Source organism: Convolutriloba macropyga, chromosome 15, assembly GCF_964194025.1.
Source record: "Convolutriloba macropyga chromosome 15, txConMacr16.3, whole genome shotgun sequence".
Taxonomy (NCBI): domain Eukaryota; kingdom Metazoa; phylum Xenacoelomorpha; order Acoela; family Convolutidae; genus Convolutriloba; species Convolutriloba macropyga.
In genome coordinates this window covers 12,395,164-12,419,707 of record NC_134482.1, presented here as the reverse complement: position 1 = coordinate 12,419,707, position 24,544 = coordinate 12,395,164, and the positions used below count along the sequence as shown (strand labels likewise).

Below are 24,544 nucleotides of genomic sequence, written 5' to 3'. Positions count from 1 at the left end.
CAGTTTTCATACACTACAGGTTTATAACGAACAATACCCGCGTCAATTTTGTTCCAAATTTCCGGCACTTATTGTTTCAATTTCTCTCCAAAAAAACTTTCTGCAATCAGTTATTTTATCTGTAAATTATATAACTAGTTATCGCAACGAGAGTAAATTAAATCAAAGTTTAATCCATGAAAGCATTTGCTCCAGCTAAAAGACCTCTGCCAAAAAACAACACTCCATTGTTAACACCTGCGTTTAAAAGCAAGATATTGATAGATCAAGAAAAAAATCCTTATTATAATTGGTTATGATTTTGCACAATACAAGCACATGAAAAAAAAACAAATTTCCATTTAATCCATGCATAGTTCAGATATGAATGCAATCAATTGCAGCAACAATTACAGATAAAAATAACTCAGTATAATTTATCAAAAAACAATTAAATGACATCAAATATATTCAAACGCAGATCGGATCCATTCTGCCCCCCCCCCCCTCCCCCATTCTGACCTCCACTCAAATAATGAATTATATAGCACGTTGCGTTGCTATGTAAGAACAAAGCACGGTCTCCCGGGGCGTAACCGCTATATTGGCTTGGGGGGGGGGGGGGGGCAAAACAGAATCGATCCTCAAAGGCCAACATGCGATGTGGGAACTTAAAAGGACAGATATATTCAAAACAGAAATAATCGGGCAGAGACACTTACCACTCTAACACCATAGATGACCATTATCTCAAATCACGCTCGCTGCAAATATTAATTTACTCTTTTAAAAATCAACTAAATCTAAATATCTGAGAAAGAAGGATTCCAACGACACAGTTACTAACAGCTAAGTGTTTCTAGTTCTGTAATTTGAGTCACCAAATAATTTTTTAAGCTATCGTTTAGGGTGGTGCATATAAAATATTTTTACATTGTTGAGAGGAACTGTCGTGCTGAATAAGTCAAATTTGCATTTTATAGTTTAATTCAAAATTTGCATTTTTTGTATCAATTGATCAGAAAATTGTAAATGTTACAACACTTGTCATTTTCTCGTTCTTCATTAATCATTAATAAGCAAGTGAAAAAACCTCTTTCATTAATTTCTAATTCCCGTTACGAATATGCATTCCTACAATCTGCTCAAGTTAGACAACTGAAAATTATGCAAAGATTAATAATTAAAAAAGAAAACTCACCACAAACATTGCACTTGAAATGTCACCAGAAGCTTGCGTTCCTTCTCTCACATCCAGATTCAAAGGCGAATTTCTAACTTGTGCATTCGAACTGCCTTCGGACTGTAACTGCCCAAGTTTAGGTGCAATAACGATACTATTCGGGTTAGACTGTGAAGAACCCGTAGATAACTCTCGTAAATAATTTTGTCGATCTTGAAGTAACTTCTGCTGCATATAAATCTGTTCAGCTTGCCATAATTCCAAACCTTTCAGATCTTCTAAGTCGTTGACTAACGAATCTAATTGCTGTAACTGCTCTTTATACTGCGAATGTTGTGCACTTTGGTTGTGATAATTGCTGTGATGACCTTTCGTAACTTCAGAATCGGTGGCACGTCGATTCGATGGCTTGATTAAAGACAACTTTTTGTAAACTTTACCATATTACAATTTACAGGCGAGAGATCTGATAAAAATTTATTTGAAAGCTGCAAAAATACTTGAAGTTAAAAAGTCAAAATTGTAACAAGAAACGTCAACAGAGCACTAAAGCGAATTCTTTTTTTGTTTACTAGAGCAAAGTACAGGCGCGAATTCATTGAAAAATCTAAACAGCTTTTTTGCAGAGCGTAATTTCTTTGTTCTCTTTTTTCTTTTGTGACTGAACTGCAAACAGGTTCATCTGTCAAAATAATGAAATAAGAGGCTATATTTTGTTCTTATTTCAAAATACGAGAGGCGGAGACTGATTAAAATCCAACAGGTCAAAATTAGCCTCTTCAGCCAAGCAGAAACTGCAGCTTTCTCTTTTAAAACCTGACAGTTTGTCAATTTGTGAACAAAACGGACCAAATTGATCAAATAACTGACAATAGATTACTCAATAAGGATGCGAAATTGAATATTTAGTGAATTATTTAGCTTCGGATGATTCAGTAAAAGTGGAATTGAACTTACCTTGTACGACGGTGCGTTGCCAATAAAATTGTCGTCAGCAAAATCTAAAACAATAAACAACTTCTAAGTTATGAAACGAATAAAGATGGCTGCACGTTCACAAAAAATACAAAAAGGAAAAATGACTCACAAACTCAATTCAAATGAAGTCTCAAGTTGGCTGTTATTAATTTTTAATTTCTGCAAAGCTGTCTGGCAACAAAGCCTAGGAAAGCTCTCCTTGCGATTGAAAAAACACTCACAGAAAAAAAGACGAATCATTTTAGATAGTGTTGATATCGACAGTGTGATAAATAAAAAGGAAATTTTCAGCCTTAAAATATATCGGATCTATTCTACCCCCCCCCCCCATTTTTCATGATCCCACTTGAAAATTATTCAATGCTATAGACGTGCACCTGGAGAGGGCGGGGGCGTAAAAGTTTTATGCCCATTAAGCTTGGGTGGAGGGGAAGGGGGTGCGAGGGGGGTATTCAGTATATCAACTATTTACCAGTGTTCTCCATTATTTGTCTGTGAGAGCGCGTTCTCAGAAAGCGGCTTTATGAGAGACGTACGAAAACATCTGCCGCGACGAAATAGTAGAAGTCCTTGTAGGTTTTATGGCTAGGAAAATGTTTGGAACTTGTGTAGGAGCTTAACGTCGAATTTATGATTGAAACCAGACTGTACGTATACCACGATTCTTCATGAAACAATCAATGCAAGAACTATAAACTCGTTTTTAATAGTTTTCATAGTAAACTCAAATGTTTCTCAACTTAGCGGTTTTATTCAGGCTAGAAGTAATTAATTTTCAGCCACATTTAACGCCAGAAAAGAGATTTTGTTCAAATTTGAAGCAACATTTCTTCAAAACGCAAGTTTAAACTAAAAGAACGTGATCGAAAGGAGATCTGAAGTTTGCTGAATGGAAAGAATAAGTGAGAGTAATTCCAAGCAAACAAATTCTTTCAACTTACTCTATCGGGTAAACAGGTCTTAAAAGTGTAAAACAAACCCCGCGTACATTTGAGTCCTTGTGCTTTCAAATTCCTCTTAAACTTTGCTAATATTTAGCAAAATTCGCACGAGGAATCATGGAAAATAGTCGTTTCGTACAAGGGAGGGGGTGAAACTTGTTCAGCAACAGCAAATTTTCCCAAATCTACCGTTCTAAAATTAGAGAGACCCTGTAAAGCGTTTGATTAGGTCCGCTTCGTAAAACCATTAAACTTACAACAGTAATGCGCACAAGTTGGGCCCTTCCGCGATTGCTTTCAAAAATTAGAATTTCTTGATTTTCCGGCCTTATAACAGCTTGTTATTATGTTCAAAAGAAACTTTCAAATAGCAAAATAAAACAGGGCCTTTCTCTTAGAAATGTATTCTGTTTTTCCAGGTTTCGACTGGGACGGTAACAAATATTGAGGACAAAAGTTGACGAAATTGCCAGACAAATGGCAATTAAAACAAGCAACAACGCCAAAAATTAGCTCAGACTAGAAATCTTCAACAACAAAGAACCTGCATGCTTCGTTGAACCAGACAGCAATTCGCCGGGCAAGTGATTAACAACTTAAAGGCCTATGACCGTCGCCTGAGGCAATATCTTTGGTTCTAGTACCACGGCCATTACAATCAATGTAAACAACGTCTGAGGGCAAAACAATAGAAGCAGAAAGTTGCACGCATCTCAATGCAAATAGAGATAGAAAACTCTTGCCAATGATCTTTTACTGCTTATTTACTTTAGCAGAAAAAAACGTGAAAAATAGCCCGTCTTTTTGGCGAGCAGTGATAGATTTTGCAGCACCGCAGGAATTATGCTTATAATAACATAACCGACTAACGTCGGGCCAACTGCTCTCAAATCACTGGCAAGCGCTGGGCATCGGGATTAGTCAGCTGGTGCTCAGGGATGAGTCAGGTGGGTGTGAAACGAGTTGGGGGAGGTCAAGCGATGGGGGGTCAAGTGATGGGGGCAGGGATGTGGGAGAGTTGGACGAGCGGGGGTCCAAATCGCCGGGTTGGATGAGGGCGGACCGGGCGTGACAGAGGGGGGGGGGTCAAACTTGTAAGACTAAGAACCGCCCTTCACAACTTGAAATTGGTCTCCTCAAGACAGTATTGGTGAAGCACATACTTAGACACTAGTAAAGCGTAAGGCTGAGAACTGCTGGGCCACTTAATGCCCTCCGAGCGCACCTGTTATCCTGTTTTTGAGGACTAAAAAATAATATGGGTCAGAGAAAAAATTGGTCAAGCAAAAAATCGCATTAAAAAGACCATTAAAAAGACCACAGGACTAATATAATTGCCATAAACTTCGTTTGAGATCAATTGATAACAAATGAACCTGCAAACAAGGAGAGCATAACCAACTAACATTGGGCCAATTGCTCTCAAACGACGGTAAGGTTTACTTCAGTGGTAGCCAACTGTGGCTTAGGGATTATAGCATTACGGTGGTGAGAGCGCAGTGTTGGGTGGAGGGGGAGGAGGTTGATGGAGGGGAAGAGGGGTGACTAAGTGGTGGGGGTGTTTGAGGGGCTCAAACTTTTAAGATTAAGAACTGCCATTCATACCATGACTTTTATGTAGCAATTTAATCTCTTTCAAATTCAATCAAATATATTCAGGGAGAAATTGTGTAATAATTTATCCGTAACATTGTGCCTCTTTAATAATTTTACTCAATCATGATAGTGTATAAAATTTCATCTAAAAACTTTAAGAAATTTCAACTTGTTTTTCACGCACTTTAGCAACAACCATTATAAGCATTTAATCAACTGTGAAAATTAATTATGTCATAAGTTTTTTATTGTGCCTCTTTTTAGGTACTTTCAAAATAACATTGAAACTGTAATAACACTTTCGTGTTTGTGTTTTATTACCTTGTGAAGGCATTTTTGTAAAGAGTAAGCTTGTGGTTAATAATTGTATTTTCTGTGTCTTTTTCGCGCAGATACGAATCAACGAAACTGCTTTATTTAGAACTTCCGAGTGATTTTATTTGAGTTTCTATAATTTTGCGTTGACAATTTTTCACGTCCTTCAATTGTTCTGCAATTATGAACATTTTGTCATTCATTTTCCCCTTTACTTCAATCCATCGCTTGTTATTTTCTTCTACTTCAGTTAAAGCATAGTCAATGTCTTTTGATTTGTTCCTCCGCATGATCCAAAAATGCTTCCCAGTGAGCAAGCAATTCCTGCACCAGCAGTGACTGCTGTTAGTGCTCCAAATGCAAGCATAGCTGGTCCTCGTTTTTGTCTTGATAGAGTTTTTTGTCCCAAATCGTTTTTCTCGAAGTGTTTTGTAAATTTGGTATTAAATTTGGAATGTTTTCCATACATGTGAACTAAGTAGTAGTTAAGGAAAAAATGTAAAAGCATTGATATTATGAATGACGCTATTCCAATAAGGATTGACATTTTCCATGTATGAGCTTGCGTGAACCTGTTACTTAGACTGGTACGAACTGTTTGCATATCGCGCAACATCGGCTCTGCGACTTCATCAAGTTTATCGAACGAGAGTCGTTGATACTCAGGCACTTCTGAAATTTTCAATTAAATATCTTTAATGAATTGTTGGCACGCTTGTGCTATTGATGCCATGTGAGGCAAATTATCAATCGCTGGTATTTTTGCAAGCAAATGTTTGAGTGGATCAGTCAGACTTATGTCGAGGCGTGTAATTGTAGCATTGTGAAACGAAAACATGTCAGCTCTGATCTCAAGATAGGTTGTTTCAATTTTCGTTCCACACTCCAATTCGATTATACATACTTGGCATCCTGTAAGTTTTGTTCCAGTCAGTGGGTCATTGTTCCTCATTGTGCTCAAATACATATCAAAATTAGGAGTTGCCGAAGTGATCATCCACTTTCCATTGCCAATGTTTCGAGCTTTTTCCTTTACTGGGAGTTTTACCGTTTTTATATCAGATTTTTTTAAAGCAATAAAATGGTTGCCAATCAAAGTGATCCTAGGCATGTGTCGTGAGCGGTTTCAAGCAAAAAGCCATTAATGCAAACTGCTTGACCCTACGCACCTGTCAATTTCATCTTGCAATAGAAGTGCCATTTTATGAGTCGATTCAGCTATAGCAATAAAGTCCGATTCGAAGGCAAACTGCGATGCATGTCCATCAGTTCCTTCGTTGGGCATCGGAACCGGTATAGCTCTGTAAAGGTTAAGATCAGTTGCTCCTGTCACAAACGGAATCGCCAAAGTGAGGAACATTCCATCCTCCACTACGTCAACATTTCTGAGAATTTTTGTTTCGTAATACGTTAAGAGCTGATTTGTAGGTATCGCCAAAGCTAATCGTTCATTTGATTTTGTCTGCCAAATTACCACTGCTTCCAGAATTTCTTAAAGAGCTGTTCTTGGAAGTAAAGCCATTGGTATTAGTTTATTGACCATTGTCATAACTGAATTTAAAATTGTAAGATTATAGCTAAACACTGCTGTTCTGTATGATTTGATTTCATTCAAGAGAGCCGACAACGATCCAATTAATTTTGTCTGAACTTATAACATTTGATCTCGTGCATAGAAGAGTTGATTGCAAGCCATCAATTTCTAGAGTATTACGAATAAAGGAAACTGCTTTATTTAGAACTTCCGAGTGATTTTTTTTGAGTTTCTATAATTTTGCGTTGACAATTATTCACGTTCTCAATTGATCTGCAATTATGAACATTTTGTCATTCATTTTCCCCTTTATTTCAATCCATCGCTTGTTATTTTCTACTTCAGTTAAAGCAAAGTCAATGTCTTCTCTGTTTTGATCTGTTCCTCCGCATGATCCAAAAACGCTCCCAGTGAGCAGGCAATACCTGCACCAGCAGTGACTCCTGTTAGTGCTCCAAATGCAAGCATAGCTGGTCCTCGTTTTTGTCCTGATAGAGTTTTTTGTCCCAAATCGTTTTTCTCTTTAAGTGTTTTGTAAATTTGTTCTTTGATATCCTCAACATCATTTTGAGCTGCAATTAGTTGTTTTTCAACATGATCGATCAAATTAGTGAAGGTCAGGCCGCTTTCGTTTGTTTTCATAAGTTTAAGATCACGTCCAAATTCATTGATGCCAAGAATTGTTTAAGAGCAGTGATAAGTTTTTCAACTGTTGATGTATTTTTGTGTCCAATCGAGGAAACGATACCAGAAATTGAATGTTGACAAATTTTTCTGCCAATAGCAATTTTTGTTGATACATGAAATTTATACCTTTTTGTGAGTCATCGCTGTTGTTATAGCATAATTTAACGAATACTAATAGAAAGAGAAGGTATTTCAAGGAAATCAATTTTGTTTGTTTTCTAATCAAAATGAGGTTTAACAGGGCTTACTTAAGTTCACAGGTGGCCAATCTGAGAAGTTTTTGTTTGCCTGTAGGATAAAATACATCATATATATTTTTCTCTATTAAAAAATAAATGACTGAGCTGCGAGGTAAGTTAGATAACTTTTTGTTGATTTTTCTCAAATATCCTGGAGATAAAGAAGTTACTTTTATTGTAAAAACCTTAAGGTTGGTTTCGGACATTATTTAATTGGTGAGTGGGTAAAGTTCCCAATTGCAATTTGTAATCACAACTTATTCGAAGTCAATGGTTCCTTTTAAAATGATGTTGATAACGCGTCAAGTTATCAAGGATTTTCCGATATTGTTGATAATTATTATTCTCTTCCTTCAAAAGTTGTCAGAAATAACCGTGAATAAAGAATTTATCAGAAACACTCTTGTAGAGAATCAAAGTTAAATTTGTTTTCCAGTTGCATAAATTTTTCCATGGAGTCACTAGTAAAATTCAAAATTCCTGCCAATCTTACATTTTCTAATTTTGATGCGGTCTTTCAAATTAACCCGTGGTTTACTGAGGCTCATGTGGAAACCGGTGGTAAAGATTCTATATCATATAAATCCATTGGAAAAAAAAACTGTTCATTACTTGTGAGCGTGGTAAGAAATGTGTTATGTTGGAGAAACATATTCGAGTTTTAATTTTATTCGCTTTGTAAAGCTGGTACGCCGTCTGCAAGTTCACAATCCAAAGATTGTAATGAATATTACATTCCACATTCTTCACATTTCCTATGCCAACCCCCACTTTGTGTGCACAGTGTTATGACTTTTACAACAGGGCCGTCTTTGGTCTTGGGTTGGGAGGCATGTGATAGAGCAGATATCAAACGCGCTTAACAAACCTTACAATACTATGGAAATGGATTAAGAAATTCCGCATATAAAAGGCTGCTTGAAATTCAAAGTCACCGTGGCGCAGTTGAGTGGGGAATAAAGCGTGATACTTTGTCAAAAACTTCTAGCGGAACTACAGAACATTTAGTTGCACTTAATCATTCCATTCAACCAATTCTAATAACTAATGTTTCCAGTAAACGTGGGCGGCCAAGTGGTCCTTCTAAACAAAGAAAAAGGAGTTTTAGGCTCGCCAAGCAACAATTTTGGTTCGAAGAAAAGAAGGAGCAACAATTTGGTAATAATTGAATTAAGTGGGGGAACAATAAGCAAAATAAATTCTTTTTGCATTTAGAGCGAATGAAAAAGCGGTTTAAAACCGGCATATTCCTTGACTGAACTGCAGTACACAGCTATGATTTACCAACTAAACGTGAAGGCATCTGGTAGAGTGTAGCGGTCTTCAATAGTTCAAATTCAAAATGACGAGCTGAAATAAATGTTCAGCAATCGACATTGACTAAAGAAAGTTTAAAAAAATTTCCAAAAAGTATTTCACCCTTGACCGTTTTTAGCAATGGTTGCGTTTATCATAATGACCAGATGTTAAAAATTTTTTTTAACTTGAATAGTTAAATTAATTGATTCAGGTCAAGGTAATCAGAATACTTTTTTAAGATAACCATGTCAGTAACGAGAACTTTCACGTAATATTTCCACTGAAATTTCTGAATTTTGTAATCGATTTGTTAATGACGATTATTTATCTTCTCTTGGCAGGAATGCAGTGCCAGTAATAGATGTTAAAAATGCCAATGATTGGAAAGCGGTTCAGACTGAATTAATCAATCAAGGTGTCGGACATTATTTAATTGGAGAGTGGGCAAAGTTCCAATTGCAATTTGTAATCACAACATATTCGAAGTCAATGGTTCCTTTTTAAATGATGTTGATAATGCGTCAAGTTATCAAGAATTTTCCGATAATGTTGATAATTATTATTCTCTCCCTTCAAAAGTTATCAAAAATAACCGTGAATTTAAATTTATCAGAAAAACTTTTGTAGAGAATCAAAGTTAAATTTGTTTTCCAGTTGCATGAGTTTTTCTATGGAGTCATTGTAAAATTCAAAATTCCTGACAATCTTACATTTTCTAATTTTGATGCGGTCTTTCAATTTAACCCGTGGTTTACTGAGGCTCATGTGGAAATCGGTGGCAAAGATTCCATATCATATAAACCCATTGGAAAAAACTGTTCATTATTTGTGAGCGTGGTATGAAGTCTGTTATGTTGGAGAAACATATTCGTGTTTTAACTTTAATCGCTTTGTGAAAGCTGGTCCGCCGTCTGCAAATTCACAATCCGAAGATTGTATTAACTATTACATTCCACATTCTTCACATTTCCTATGCCAACCCGCACTTTGTGTGCACAGTGTTATGACTTTTACAACAGGGCCGTCTTTGGTCTTGGGTTGGGAGGCATGTGATAGAGCAGATATCAAACGCGCTTAATAAACCTTACAATACTATGGAAATGGATTAAGAAATTCCGCATATAAAAGGCTGCTTGAAATTCAAAGTCACCGTGGCGCAGTTGAGTGGGGAACAAAGCGTGATACTTTGTCACAAACTTCTATCGGAACTACAGAACATTTAGTTGCACTTAATCATTCCATTCAACCAATTCTAATAACTAATGTTTCCAGTAAACGTGGGCGGCCAAGTGGTCCTTCTAAACTAAGAAAAAGAAGTTTTAGGCTCCCCAAGCAACAATTGTGGTTCGAAGAAAAGAAGGAGCAACAATTTGGTAATAATTGAATTAAGTGGGGGAACAATAAGCAAAATAAATTTTTTTTTGTATTTAGAGCGAATGGAAAAGCGGTTTAAAACCGGCATATTCCTTGACTGTACTGCAGTACACAGCTGTGATTTACCAACTAAACGTGAAGGCATCTGGTAGAGTGTAGCGGTCTTCAATAGTTCAAATTCAAAATGACGAGCTGAAATAAATGTTCAGCAATCGACATTGACTAAAAAAAGTTAAAAAATATTTCCAAATTCACCCTTGGCCGTTTTTAGCAATGGTTGCGTTTATCATAATGACCAGATGTTAAAAAATTTTTTTTACTTGAATAGTTAAAAAAATTAATTTATTCAGGTCAAGGTAATCAGAATACTTTTTTAAAATAACCATGTCAGTAACGAGAACTTTCACGTAATATTTCCACTGAATTTTCTTAATTTTGTAATCGATTTGTTAATGACGATTATTTATCTTCTCTTGGCAGGAATGCAGTGCCAGTAATAGATGTTAAAAACGCCAATGATTGGAAAGCGGTTCAGACTGAATTAATCAATCAAGGTTTCGGACATTATTTAATTGGAGAGTGGGCAAAGTTCCAATTGCAATTTGTAATCACAACATATTCGAAGTCAATGGTTCCTTTTTAAATGATGTTGATAATGCGTCAAGTTATCAAGAATTTTCCGATAATGTTGATAATTATTATTCTCTCCCTTCAAAATTTATCAAAAATAACCGTGAATTTAAATTTATCAGAAACACTTTTGTAGAGAATCAAAGTTAAATTTGTTTTCCAGTTGCATGAGTTTTTCTATGGAGTCATTGTAAAATTCAAAATTCCTGACAATCTTACATTTTCTAATTTTGATGCGGTCTTTCAATTTAACCCGTGGTTTACTGAGGCTCATGTGGAAATCGGTGGCAAAGATTCCATATCATATAAACCCATTGGAAAAAAACTGTTCATTATTTGTGAGCGTGGTATGAAATCTGTTATGTTGGAGAAACATATTCGTGTTTTAACTTTAATCGCTTTGTGAAAGCTGGTCCGCCGTCTGCAAGTTCACAATCCAAAGATTGTATTAAATATTACATTCCACATTCTTCACATTTCCTATGCCAACCCGCACTTTGTGTGCACAGTGTTATGACTTTTACAACAGGGCCGTCTTTGGTCTTGGGTTGGGAGGCATGTGATAGAGCAGATGTCAAACGCGCTTAACAAACCTTACAATACTATGGAAATGGATTAAGAAATTCCGCATATAAAAGGCTGCTTGAAATTCAAAGTCACCGTGGCGCAGTTGAGTGGGGAACAAAGCGTGATACTTTGTCACAAACTTCTAGCGGAACTACAGAACATTTAGTTGCACTTAATCATTCCATTCAACCAATTCTAATAACTAATGTTTCCAGTGTAAACGTGGGCGGCCAAGTGGTCCTTCTAAACTAAGAAAAAGAAGTTTTAGGCTCCCCAAGCCACAATTGTGGTTCGAAGAAAAGAAGGAGCAACAATTTGGTAATAATTGAATTAAGTGGGGGAATAATAAGCAAAATAAACTTTCTTTTTTTTTGTATTTAGAGCGAATGGAAAAGCGGTTCAAAACCGGCATATTCCTTGACTGTACTGCAGTACACAGCTGTGATTTACCAACTAAACGTGAAGGAATCTGGTAGAGTGTAGCGGTCTTCAATAGTTCAAATTCAAAATGTCGAGCTGAAATAAATGTTCAGCAATCGACATTGACTAAAGGTAAAAAAATTTCCAAAAAGTATTTCACCCTTGGCCGTTTTTAGTAATGGTTGCGTTTATCATAATGACCAGATGTTAAATAAATTTATCTAACTTGAATAGTTAAATGAATTAATTTATTCAGGTCTAGGTAATCAGAAAACTTTTTTAAGATAACCATGTCAGTAACTTGAGAACTTTCACGTGATATTTCTACTGAAACTTCTGAATTTTGTAATCAATTTGTTAATGACGATTATTTATCTTCTCTTGGCTGGAATGCAGTGCCAGTAATAAATGTTAAAAATGCGAATGATTGGCAAGCGGTTCAGACTGAATTAATCAATCAAGGTTTCGGACATTATTTAATTGGAGAGTGGGTAAAGTTCCCAATTGCAATTTGTAATCACAACTTATTCGAAATCAATGGTTCCTTTTTAAATGATGTTGATAATGCGTCAAGTTATCAAGAATTTTAGGATTTTGTTGATAATTATTATTCTCTTCCTTCAAAAAATATCAAAAAAATAACCGTGAATCTAGAATTTATCAGAAATACTCTTGTAGAGAATCAAAGTTAAATTTGTTTTCCAGTTGCATGAGTTTTTCAATGGAGTGACTAGTAAAATTCAACATTCCTGCCAACCTTACATTTTCTAATTTTGATGCGGTCTTTCTATTTAACTCGTGGTTTACTGAGGCTCATGTGGAAATCGGTGGTAAAGATTCCATATCATATAAACCCATTGAAAAAAAACTGTTCATTATTTGTGAGCGTGGTATGAAATCTGTTATGTTGGAGAAACATCTTCGTGTTTTTACTTTAATCGCTTTGTGAAATCTGGTCCGCCGTCTGCAAGTTCACAATCCAAAGATTGTAATGAATATTACATTCCACATTCTTTACATTTCCTATGCCAACCCCCATTTTGTGTGCACAGTGTTATGACTTTGACAACAGGGCCGTCTTTGGTCTTGGGTTGGGAGGCATGTGATAGAGCAGATATTAAACGCGCTTAAAAAACCTTACAATACTTTGGAAATTGATTAAGAAATTCTTCCTCATATAAAAGGCTGCTTGAAAATCAGAGTCACCGTGGCGCAGTTGAGTGGGGAACAAAGCGTGATACTTTGTCACAAACTTCTAGCGGAACTACAGGACATTCAGTTGCACTTAATCATTTCATTCAACCAATTATAATAACTAATGTTTCCAGTAAACGTGGGCGGCCAAGTGGTCCTTCTAAACAAAGGAAACGGAGTTTTAGGCACCCCAAGCAACAATTATGGTTCAAAGAAAAGGAGCAAGAATTTGGTAATAATTGAATTAAGTGTGGGAATAATAACCAAAATGAATTTTCTTTTTGTATTTAGAGCGAATGGAAAACCGCTTTAAAACCGGCATATTACTTGACTTTGCTGCAGTACACAGCAGTGATTTACCAACTGAGCCTGAAGACACCTGGCGGAGTGTAGCGGTCTTCAATAGTTCAAATTCAAAATGTCGAGCAAAAATAAAAGTTCAGCAATCGATATTGACTAAAAAAGGTAAAAATATTTCCAAAAAGTATTTCACCCATTTTTAGTAGTAGGCCAATGTGAGTGGTATCAATTGAAAGGTAATTGCATGCTCTACAAGGCCTAGCAAGCAGAATTTTTTTTTGCTGTAAAAATTTTGAAAAAATTAGATTTAAAAGTAAATTTGAACGAATGTTTACCAATTTTGCATTTAATTTCATTCAATGGAATTGAATTTTGTGTTGGGTTCTTTTGAGGTGCCTGTAAAAGAATCGTTTAGAGCTATACAACTGTAGTGTAAATGTTATCTGAATCGCTTAGAGCTATACAACTGTAGTGTAAATGTTAGTGAGAGAAATATAGGAAGAAATTTGTAGCAAAAGATCAGTTTTAAGAGAAAGATAATGTAAGACAGGAGAAGGAATTATCAAAAGAAAGTTCAATTTTGTAAACGAGTAGTCAAGTAGACTTAAAATGCGTCTGTTTCCTTACGCGACCGTACCTTGAGACCGTGTTAGCAACTTCCGAAGATTCAGATCGTCGGCTATTAGTTACATTTGCTGGTGTAACAGTTGAGCTTGGCGGTGGTTGTGCAATTCCAGCCTGTCTTTCTACTCTTTTCTCAGCTATTAAACGAGCTAAGTTAGAAACAGGCGCGCTAGGCTCTGAGGGTACCGCGCGCTGAGAGTGTACTGGTAATTGATTTTCTGTTGTTGGACTTCTAAAATTGCTATCCGAAGAATTAGGCGAAACGTATTCATTTATTTGTAATTCTGGTGTGTTGTAATTGTTAAGAGTGACGATTCTTTAGATTGTTGTATTTCTGGTTTTGTTCGACTGGTTCAACTTGTCTTTCTGGAGTGCTCGGCTGGGCTTCACGAACTGTGTTATCTTTTGCATTAATTCGTGTTTGAACTACCACTTCTCTATTATCATTACAAGGACTATAAAGGGCTTCGTATATACTATTATCAAACAACTCAGGCTCTGACTTAAGGATCTGCAAAAAAGTCATCCTCATTCACTTCAATGTTTTGTACTATGTACTGAGGCTTTATTCTAACTCTATGAACAATTTGAGTAAGATTTGTTCCAATTTTTCTTAAAAGGTAGTTACTTCTAGTTAAAACTTTCTCTACCTTGTAAAGAGCCATCCACTTACATTGCATGTTGCTAATTTTCTCATGTTCATTAGACAGCTTTGGGCTCAAAAGTAAACAATATTCTGCAACTTTCAAAGGAACTGCTTTAGCTTTTCTGTCGTAATAATCCCGATATTTATTAAAGATTTTCAGCAAGGCTTCCTTATTTTGGCCAAATAGTGTTGACATTTTACTTTGCACGTTTGCTACGTAGTCGAAGTTACATTTCTGTTTGTGAATGTTGGCATTATTAAACCTCAGGTCTATTGGATTTAATGGTATTCGTTCATGGAAAACTAAGCTTGGAGGGCAACCGATTGTAGAGTGGTAACTTGTATTATGCTGGAAGACTGCTAGGTCTATATACTTGTGCCAGTCGTGTTGTATATGATTTTCATAATTTTTCGGGTACCGTTTTAGTGGACCGTGTGATCTCTCAACTACTCCTATAGTTTGTGCATGTTTCAATGTAGCATGTTCTAATCGGAATTCAAGTAGTGTTGAAAGTTCTTTCAGCATTTTTGAAGTGAATTGTGCCTTGGTCAGTCAATACTAAAGTGGGTATATATGAATGTCGCATAAACCACTGCATTAGGTATTTGCATACTGTTTCGGCGGAAATTGAAGTGAGACGTTGGGCAAACATACTTAGTAAACACGTCCATTCCCGTAAGAATGTATGAAAAACCACCAGATTTTGGTAACGGTCCAACTACGTCAATTTGCAACATATCCGCTGGCATACTTGTATTTGAACTAACTGGCGATAGTTGGAAATGAAGTGCTTGGTGATTCGGAGATTTTGCTTGAAAGCAAGTTAAACAGTTGTTAATGTATTGAATTAGAAACTCTATGAAGCCAGGGAAATAATATTTCCGTCTAAATTCACGAATCGTTCTTTGTATTCCAATATGGCCTTTCATTTTAGAGTTATGTTAGTTTTTGCCAGCATGATCAAAGAATTTTCTGCATAAAAGACCATTGTCAACTATTAGTCGACCAAAATATTTATGGTATTCATGTAAGTCGTATGAAATGTACTCTACGTTATTTATTTTACGATCTTTTATTGTTTTTCAATCATTGTAGAACCTGTTGTATGTCTTATCAAACGAGTAACACTTTTATTGTCAGTCAATACTATAATGAGTTTATCAGAAACTCCCCATACATAATGTTCAAAGGTTTAAAAGGCTAATTGAATGCTTAAGAATTCTTTCGCATAAATGGAATGTTTCAACTGTGCTGGTGAAAACAAGTGTGAGCCAAACGCTAACGGTGCATATGTTTTGCATTTCTCCGCTGAGCTATCATGGGGCTCTTCTATAAGTATTATGAATCCTGCCGCATAGAAACTTTCGTCACATACACTTAAGAATTGACAATGCGGTTTTGCCATTTTCAACGACAGATTGCACGCTTTGACTAACTCAGCTTTAAGTATTTCCAGACTATTTTTGTGTTCATTAGTAATATGAAAAGATGATTCTTTACGCAACAATTTGGAGAAAGGATGTAATTTTAAGGCGAGATTTGGAATAAACTTTTGAAAGTACTGCATGAATCCGATGAGACATCTAACTTGTTTAAGTGTTTTAAGCAATTTAACTGATTGAAGAAATTTCTCAACTTTCGGTTTGTTTGGAGGTATTCCATCTGCTGAAATTGTATGTCCCAGAAAATGTATTTTTGGTATTCCGAATTGAAATTTGTCAATTGACAACTTGAAGCCTAAGTTTCGAATACACTGGAAAAAATGCTTAAGGTTGTCAATTAATGCTTTGCCATTTTTTGCTCCACTTCCCAAATCATCAAAATATACGAAGCACTCGTCACCTGCCACACAAGATTGTAAGTGTTTGCTTACACAAGAACAAAGCTGTTGGTGAGCGATTTAAACCTTGTGCTAATCGTTTGAACGCAAATGTTCAAACGCTAAAAGTTGCATACTTATTTCATCAGCCATCTGCATTGAGAAGTAGGCTTGACTACAGTCCAATTTTGCAAAAACTGATTTTCCAGCTAGATGTGCAGTTGCGTCTGCCATTGTAGGTATAGGGAAGTTGCTGTTTTTATAGTCATAAAGCAGTAAATGATTAACTCGTCTTAAATCAATTACAATTCTTAATTTTCCCGAAGACTTCCGTTGGGCAAAAATTCGCGAAGAGTATTTTGAAAATGGAAGTGTTGTGATATCATAATATTCCATCAAAGCTAATTCAACTAACAGTTCATCCCGAAGATAGATTGGGGTTGCAGGGTTTGGTGAATACACAGGACGATCATGTTCTGGAGTTAATCTCACCAAACAATCTGTGTTTTTGCCTAAGTCCAGTCTGTGTCTGGCAAAAAAAATCCTGAAATTGAACCAAAAGGTTCTCCATTATCATTTTTTATCCTGTGCGAATTGTGACTCATTCCAATTGAAATTTGAAAGAAATTTGTTCCGATTCTCAGCATCCAAAGTTGGGTCAAGTTGTTCCTGCTGTTTAAGTTTCTTGATGGTGTCATGTATATTTTTTCCAAACTCCTTGTAGATTTTCACCATTTGAGCAATTTTCTGGGGTTGGAAACCAAAGTTTGTCTCTTAGCATCCAATTTTGTTGCATCACAGAAGATTTTTGTGTTCGAAAATCGTTTTCTGATAACGAGTCTGTGATCAAAGTTAGTAAGCATGGATGGATAGAATTAATGTTCGATGCTTGAGTTGTGTCATAATTACAAATTTTACAATTCTAGATTTCGCCGAAGTAGTAACGTGATATGGATTCAGATTAATTACTCCGACAGCCGTGCGTAAGTTTTCATCTAGTCGATTCGTTGAAGACAACAGACATCAACTTTTCTTCTTTTCAAATGAAATTGAAGGTTCGAGTGATCCATACGTAAGTTTATAACTAAAATCAGGTTTTGCTAATTGCACTTCGATGATTTCTTGTTGATTTGGTTTTAACACAGTTTTGCTGATAGTTTCAGGGACGAGATTCGTTAGACTCAAATTCCTATTCTGAGTTTAGCGAATTTTTTCTCAATGTAAAGTCTAGTAATTTCAGCAACTTTTTTGAAGGATGAATAATTATGTCACTTTTGACGAAGAATGCATTGCCCAATATTGGTGAGCTAATTTGTTCTAATATAAGAAAATCTTCTTTGTAATTATTTAATCCCAAATGAATGCAAAGTTCTGCTTTTCCACGAACATTGATTTATTGTCCATCAGCAATTCTGACTTTTGTTGGATAAGAAAAGCTAAAGAATTTGATACTCTGGACTGCAACTTTTGATTTTTTGAACCAGATTTCTGGATATGGCACTAGAAAATGTGCCAGTGTCAATAAGGGCTGTAAAAGTAACATTATTAAACTGTAAAGGCACGTAGAAAAGGTTTGTACCAAAGATTGGCACAGAATGAGCTGTGTTAGTATAAAGCGCTGATAAAAATGGTTGCTATCTTTAGTTTTTTAAATTCGTTGTTACGAATGGTATGTTGGTACCTCTTTGCGGTGGTGGTTTAAACCAACATTTATTCTGGACATGACCGAGCTGTCCACATGTTTGAAAGATAGGTGTGTTAAAAGGAAATCCAGGTCTTCTGTTCAAGAAGCCTCCTCTGAACCTTGGTTGATAATAATTACCACTATTCTGCTGTTGCTGATTTTGAAACACTCGTTGATAATTTGAACCACTGTATTGTGGTTGCTGATTTTGAAAATTTTGTCTGTTAAATGGTTGAAGGAAACTGTATCTTCCTCTGTTGTTGCTATTGTTGAATCTCCGGTTGTTCAAATTAAATTCATCCTGTTCATTTGTTTACTGAGATCTCGTTGACCTGCTGCCAAATTTTCTTTTGCTCTCGTTATACTGTTAATAGCTGCTGCGAGATTGGTTGAATTTGGGCCTTGTGTTATTGCATTAAATCCAGTTGTGCTAGCTTCTTCATCGGGATGAATGCTTTTCAGAACTAAAAATTTTGAAACAGAGCAGCAGAGATCAGTAACAGTAGTCGTGTCCGGTTGCATTAAAAGTTTAATGCGTATATGCGTCGACATGCCAGAAATAAAGGCGTCACGAATTCTACGTGTTCTCTCAGCCGATAATCATTACCTCCTTGAATTAGCAAAGGCCACATTTGCAAACCGAGTCAAATCAGTAAGAAAATCCTCTGAAGTATCTTTGGATTGATTAAATTTCCGCTCCTGGAATTTCTATTTGTACAATTCCACGCGATTTGCACTGAGATACCTAGACTCGTGATTTGCAAGCGCATTAGTTAGCGTGTTGCGTTCAGCATCAGGTAATTCAAGGAAATAATTCAGAGCACCGACTTCGAGGTGTAGTTTAAGGTAACCAACGCGTCCGATTGCTGGTACTTGCGCAAGTTCAATTGAGCTCTCTAATTGCTCTCGAAAAATTCTGAAATCCTCAAGTGGTCCACCACTGAAAGGTTGACGGTTATCTGTTTGTGGCACTGAAGTAGGTGCTACACCCCGTATAGCCGCTGAAATTGCGGTTGCTGCTGCCGCAACGTCCTCTGCCATTTAATCCATTTTTATTTGGCTTGACTATGAGATATCAAGTTTCGACTAAATATTTATGACTGGTTCAAGTTTAATAGAGGTATCTGTTGAGTGAATGAATAATTGCACTTGCGAAAATTGTGAAGTTTTGGGGTAATAATAAAAATATTTAGTTGATCTAAATTTTCAATGTGATAAAGAATTTGAATCATATTTTGGCTTTCTGCAATAAAAAAAACTTTGCCTCTACGTTTTGAAATTTGGACATTTAATTTTTTATGGATAAAATTGATAAATTGCATAACTTTAGAAATTACACAAAGAAAATAAGAATTTTCTGAAGTTTCAAAGAAATCGTGAAATATAATTATTCTTCTAGTTTGAAAGCCATTTGAGGTGATAAATGAATCGTTGTATTTCCAAGATCGAGGCCAGATAGAATTGGGTAAAAATCAGGACAGGTTTCGTCTGTAAAATAGAAGCACTTTCTGTTATCTATGACATAAATCAAAAGTATGTTCTAATCGAATTTACAACGTAACTTTGCAAAGGACCCTCTTTATCACCGATTCTAATTTTCCCGTCTTTTTACTTTTTTAAACAGTTTTAAACATGTCTGCTTTTCCTGTCACCAACTTATATGTCTCATACTCAATTCATAAAATGATTGTATTGCATATATATTTCAGATGCTGGTTAGATGCAGAGTCCCATTCAACTCATTTAATTTCTTCAGCTAATATATTCAACATTCCAAATAATCCAACTGTTTTATAATCTTTCAAATAATCCAACTGCAGTATTCAATCAACTTCTAGAAACAACAATTCTACTACTTTTTCATTTTCTACATGCAATTTTATCCAGTGACAATCTAGCAATTTAATCTCTTTCAAATTCAATCAAATATATTCAGGGAGAAATTGTTTAATAATTTATCCATGACACCAAGAAATTGTCTCCTAAAACAGTTTTGGCGAATATATAACCAGAGACTAGTAGGGCTCTAAGAGAGCTGCTCAGCCACTTAATGCCCTCCGGGATTTTCCTATTTATCCCAGTTTTGAGGAAGAAAAGTTTGGGTCAGAAGGAAAATTGGTCATGCAAAAAGTGGCATCAAAAAGACCACATGACTGATATAATTCGCAACTTTATTTGAAAGCAAGTAATCAACATACCCGGCAGATTGACGGAAAATAGCCGCCGTTGATCCCCATAACCAAGATTGGGATTGAAAGAAAAAAAAACAATACTTTTTGAGAGAAAAAATTTTAAAGTGCAAACTATTTTGATGTAATTCTGGGACTGAACATACTTGTTTCGTCGAGAGACAAAACAGGAGAAGACATCAGTACCAATAAGCATTAGAGATGGTAACTAGGAGCAAAGCTCGAGTAACGGGCATCTAAAATTGGGCTTTATGGGTTTATCCCGTTTCTATTTCTGATTTCGTTTTTTTGATACTGACTGTTTATTTTGAATTGCGTCGCTGAGCAAATGCTGTCCAGAAACACTTTTAGCAGAATGAGAGAAGAGTGAAACTAGCCTAGAGAAGTCAAAAGGATTTCACGCAAAATGTTCAACAAGCTGTGAACTAAAGTAAAGCAATAAATTTTTATTCGACGAAGTAAAAAACATAGCAGGACAATTCCTGGCGTACAATTCAAACAATTCTCACTGACTAAACAAAATACTAGACTTGTATGGCCTTTGAGTGAATTAGGAAAAACATTTCCAAACAAAATCAGATTTAAAAAAACAGAAAATCAAAATCAAAATGCCGCATGCGAACGAAAAAAAACCACTAGCGAGAAATGAAAATTTGGTTGCAACAATAAAACAGGTCTATATTGAGCTAAGAATGGATTGGGAAACCATTTAGAAAAAATTCCTATCCAAAAATTGAAGAAAAACTGAAAATCAAAGTTAAATTGCCGCATGTGAACAAAAAACTGGAGCGAGAAAGCGAATTTTTGTTCAAACACCGTTTTCTCTCTACTTTTAAATTAGAGCAAAACAATAACGCCACTCGCTTTTTCGCTCTATTTCCTGTTTCGGCGTGACCAAGATCACTACTCCAATTTGACTTCAAAAATCATGAAAAGGTGTGAACAGATCTTTAAAAACGACAGCGCCCCAATACAATTCAAAACCTTTGAATTGTAAAGAGTAGGAGCGCTATAATAGCCAGCTGGGAACTTGAGGGCGGCTACTAATAATCGATTAACGTCGCGCAAATTGCTCTCAAACGACAAGCGTGACAGGGGTCCAAACCTCAAAAAAGCGCCCGCCACACCATTATCTTGTACTATACCTTATCAGTACCTTCGATTAATTTTAAACTTAGAAACTAGTTAAGGCTATGAAAGCTGCTCATCGAATTATTGCACTCTGGCCTTTACCAGTTTATCCGGTTTTCGAGAACAAAAAGTGAAAAGCGTTGAACGAAATCGGATCAACCAAAAAATTGCATAGAGACCACAAACTAAAATAATTTTGAGAGAAGATATGAACTTATAGCCCCACCAAATAAAAACAATGTATTTCTTGATTGGAAGGCCATTTAATTCTTAACTTTTTCCAGGTTGAAATGTACAGAAACAAAACGCACATTTTTCAAATTGCCTTGCTTTTCCTAAGGACAAGCAAGGCAATTAGTGCTCTAGTTTATTCATAAGGCAACAAAAAAATTTCGTTACCAACTTTGCTTCAAAATTAGGGCAGCAACCTTCTTCAGTCCTTTTTGGAAAATTCATAGCTGGAAAAGAAGCTCTGGCTTGTGAAATTAGGATAAGCCGTTTGACAACAAAGCCAAGCCAATTGGATCGTATGGCTGAGAAAAAATCACCAGAATTTTCAAAAAGCCACAAACCTAATTCGATGTTGAACTTGATTTTTTACTCTCTATTGGTCATCAATTTGATAGATTATTTACATTAATATTGGCCTGTTTTTTGACGAATTTAAACGCATTCAAACAAAACCTTTGGAACACTTAAAAAAACTCAGTTGATTAACTTTAGTGGATAGTTCGCAAAGACATGGTTTATAACTGCTCGCTTTTCACTCCTCTTACTACTCCAGCGTGATTAAAATCAATACTCCAATTTGACCTTATTGACAAGAAAAAGTAGAAAAAAGGGTGATGAAACAGCTCTTAGAAAAAAGACAGCCTATCAGTACAAATTATTTGAATTGTAAAAAGGAGAGCGCCTAAAAAATAGCCGTTGAGAAGTTGGCAGTGTCTATTAAAAATCGTGAATACTGAAATGTTTCTCATTAGCGTAAACTGATTAGCTTTTATTCCCTTGTGTTTTCTGAGCACTAATGTTCCAAAACTAGTTTTTTTCAATTATTGGTTGTTGAATGTTCATTTTGAAGTCATCGGCAAATGAATGACTCTCAATATCGGGGTAAGCGTCGGTGAGTTTCTTGATAAAACGGAAGAATAGAAGTAAGAATTGGATAAACCCTTGAGCAACCCCCCTTTATTACTTACATCAGAGCTTTTTCCAATCGCTGCAGCCATCTTAGCACTTCATGGAAAACCTTTCAATTCATCTATCACATGAACAATGTTTCTCAAAAGGTAACCTGACCTGCCATAGCATTGCCCATGGGGTCATTGACTCGCTTGAGGGTGAAGGTGACCTCTGACACTTGGTGACCCCATTGCCTCACTACGTCACTCAATAGCTCACTTTCCTTTATGGTCCGCTCTGAAGCAAAACAAAAATCAAATTACATGCCTCGTGTCCATGCCTTGAACGTTTGTATTTGCAACGATAAATGTTGAATCTGCCTCCCTCACCCCTCCCTCAAACACAGTCGGTCTTCAAGAGAAAGTACCTCACTTTTTTATTTTTCGAAAGCTTTTATGTATCGTTTTGGTGGGCGAACGACGGTGTAAAGATGAATTCAAAAACGCTTATTTCAGGTCTGTAGACTGGACTTTAAAACGGAATTGCGCACATCTTTCTGCTGCAGAACTAAAATTAACGGGAAAAAATTAAAGCCAATAGTTTATTAAATGGACACAGTTTGTAAAACAAAATGAAAATCAAAATTTGTTGAAACATTTGATGAACAGAGAAATTGATCTCTAAGATGTACCCCATGAATCGACATGAAAAAGAATTCTCTTCCTGTGCCTTACCTATGCAGGCCGCGATCATGAAATATGGATTGCGTTGAAAAAATAGGGCAACTTATTCTTTATAGAATTTGTAATTAGTGTTTAAATAAAGTACTTGGAATCTGAATAACTTACTGAAGAATTACTTAGAATCGGTTTTACTTTAGCAACATATTTAAGACTGAGAGCAATTTAGATCAGTTAAAAATGAAGAAGACGAGAGTGAAAAATTCACTTAAGATTTCAGAGAATGCGAAAAACGGCCAAACAAAAATTTTACATAAGATTCACAAGTTTCCAATAAATGTTTCAAACTTCATTCGGGAGCAATCAAAAATACATATTGATGCCATCAAGAAACCTCAAAGGCTCCTGAGAATGTAAAATAAATTGAACCGGGTCAACGTCGAAAGATTAAACGGATCTATTCTGTTATACCAGCTCCCAAAATCCAATCCGGCCATTTGTCTGGATCAGAAAAAACAGCGTGGCAGTTTGAACTTGCCAAAATTCCTTTAAGATATCAAAAAAAGGCTACCTTCTCAGCTGATATTTAATCAGCAGCAAACGGTAAGAGATAAACCATCGAATTATTGAACAGCTGTCCCCTCAAATGCTTGGTCAGTTACATTTGTATATATTTCACTTTAATCATTCATTAGCATAAAATTCTTAGCTTTCATTACCTTTTTGTTTTTTTAGAGCTTTTATTCCCTTTTGTCCTCTAGAGCACCAGTGTTCCAAATTAACCACTTTATTAATTTTTCGTTGTTGAATGCTATCATTTCGAAGTCATCGGCAGGCCCATAGCTCCCGAAATCACGGTAAGCGTCGGACTTTATCCAATTAAGTCTTCTTCACCCAAAAAGCCCAATTTGAAAAGCAGACCACATCAATTTGCTTTTATCATAATCTAAATCGATCTCTCTAGTCTATCAATCATTGAAAACGAAAACAGTTGACGAAAACACTAACCTGAAAATTCGTAAAAGCTGCAATGAAGCAATAAATAAACGTGAGTGTGTACAATTGTGCATCTTGTGGCGACTCTATGCACATGAAAACAAATTGCACAAAGCTCTCCGAACACAACATCAGCCTTTTGAGTGAATTGAGCCAAAACTGCCTGCTCATTTGCGATGACTGTGTAATCAAAAACAAACGTGTCATTTTGATATAAAGGATAACATCCGAAAAAATCAAACTGAAAACAAAAGCAAAAATTAAAAAATATGGAAAAAAATCTTCTCATACTAAAAACGACTTTTGAACTTAAGTTCTATTTCAAAACCGCAGAGAAATCCAAAAATGATCTATTTGTTATAAAGCCTAAGCCCGAAAATAAACCAAGATCTGTTAATCAAAATTACGATGGTATC

At 35.9% G+C, this 24,544-nt stretch overlaps 1 protein-coding gene across 4 annotated transcripts in view; it reads right to left on the bottom strand.

The window, feature by feature from the left end:
• The window catches only part of LOC142354420 (uncharacterized), a 44,915-nt gene that overhangs the window by 14,552 nt on the left and 5,819 nt on the right, over positions 1-24,544 (bottom strand). For 2 of the 4 annotated variants that reach the window (XM_075406704.1, XM_075406705.1), the window contains 3 exons: positions 22,630-22,749; positions 2,120-2,163; positions 1,181-1,570 (listed from right to left, as the gene is read on the bottom strand). In XM_075406704.1, coding sequence (XP_075262819.1) covers positions 1,181-1,570; positions 2,120-2,163; positions 22,630-22,749 — 554 coding nt within the window. Of the gene's footprint in view, positions 1-701; positions 744-1,180; positions 1,571-2,119; positions 2,164-2,612; positions 2,957-22,629; positions 22,750-24,544 lie in introns of those variants that run through there. The other 2 variants (XM_075406706.1, XM_075406707.1) reach the window with 2 other exon arrangements.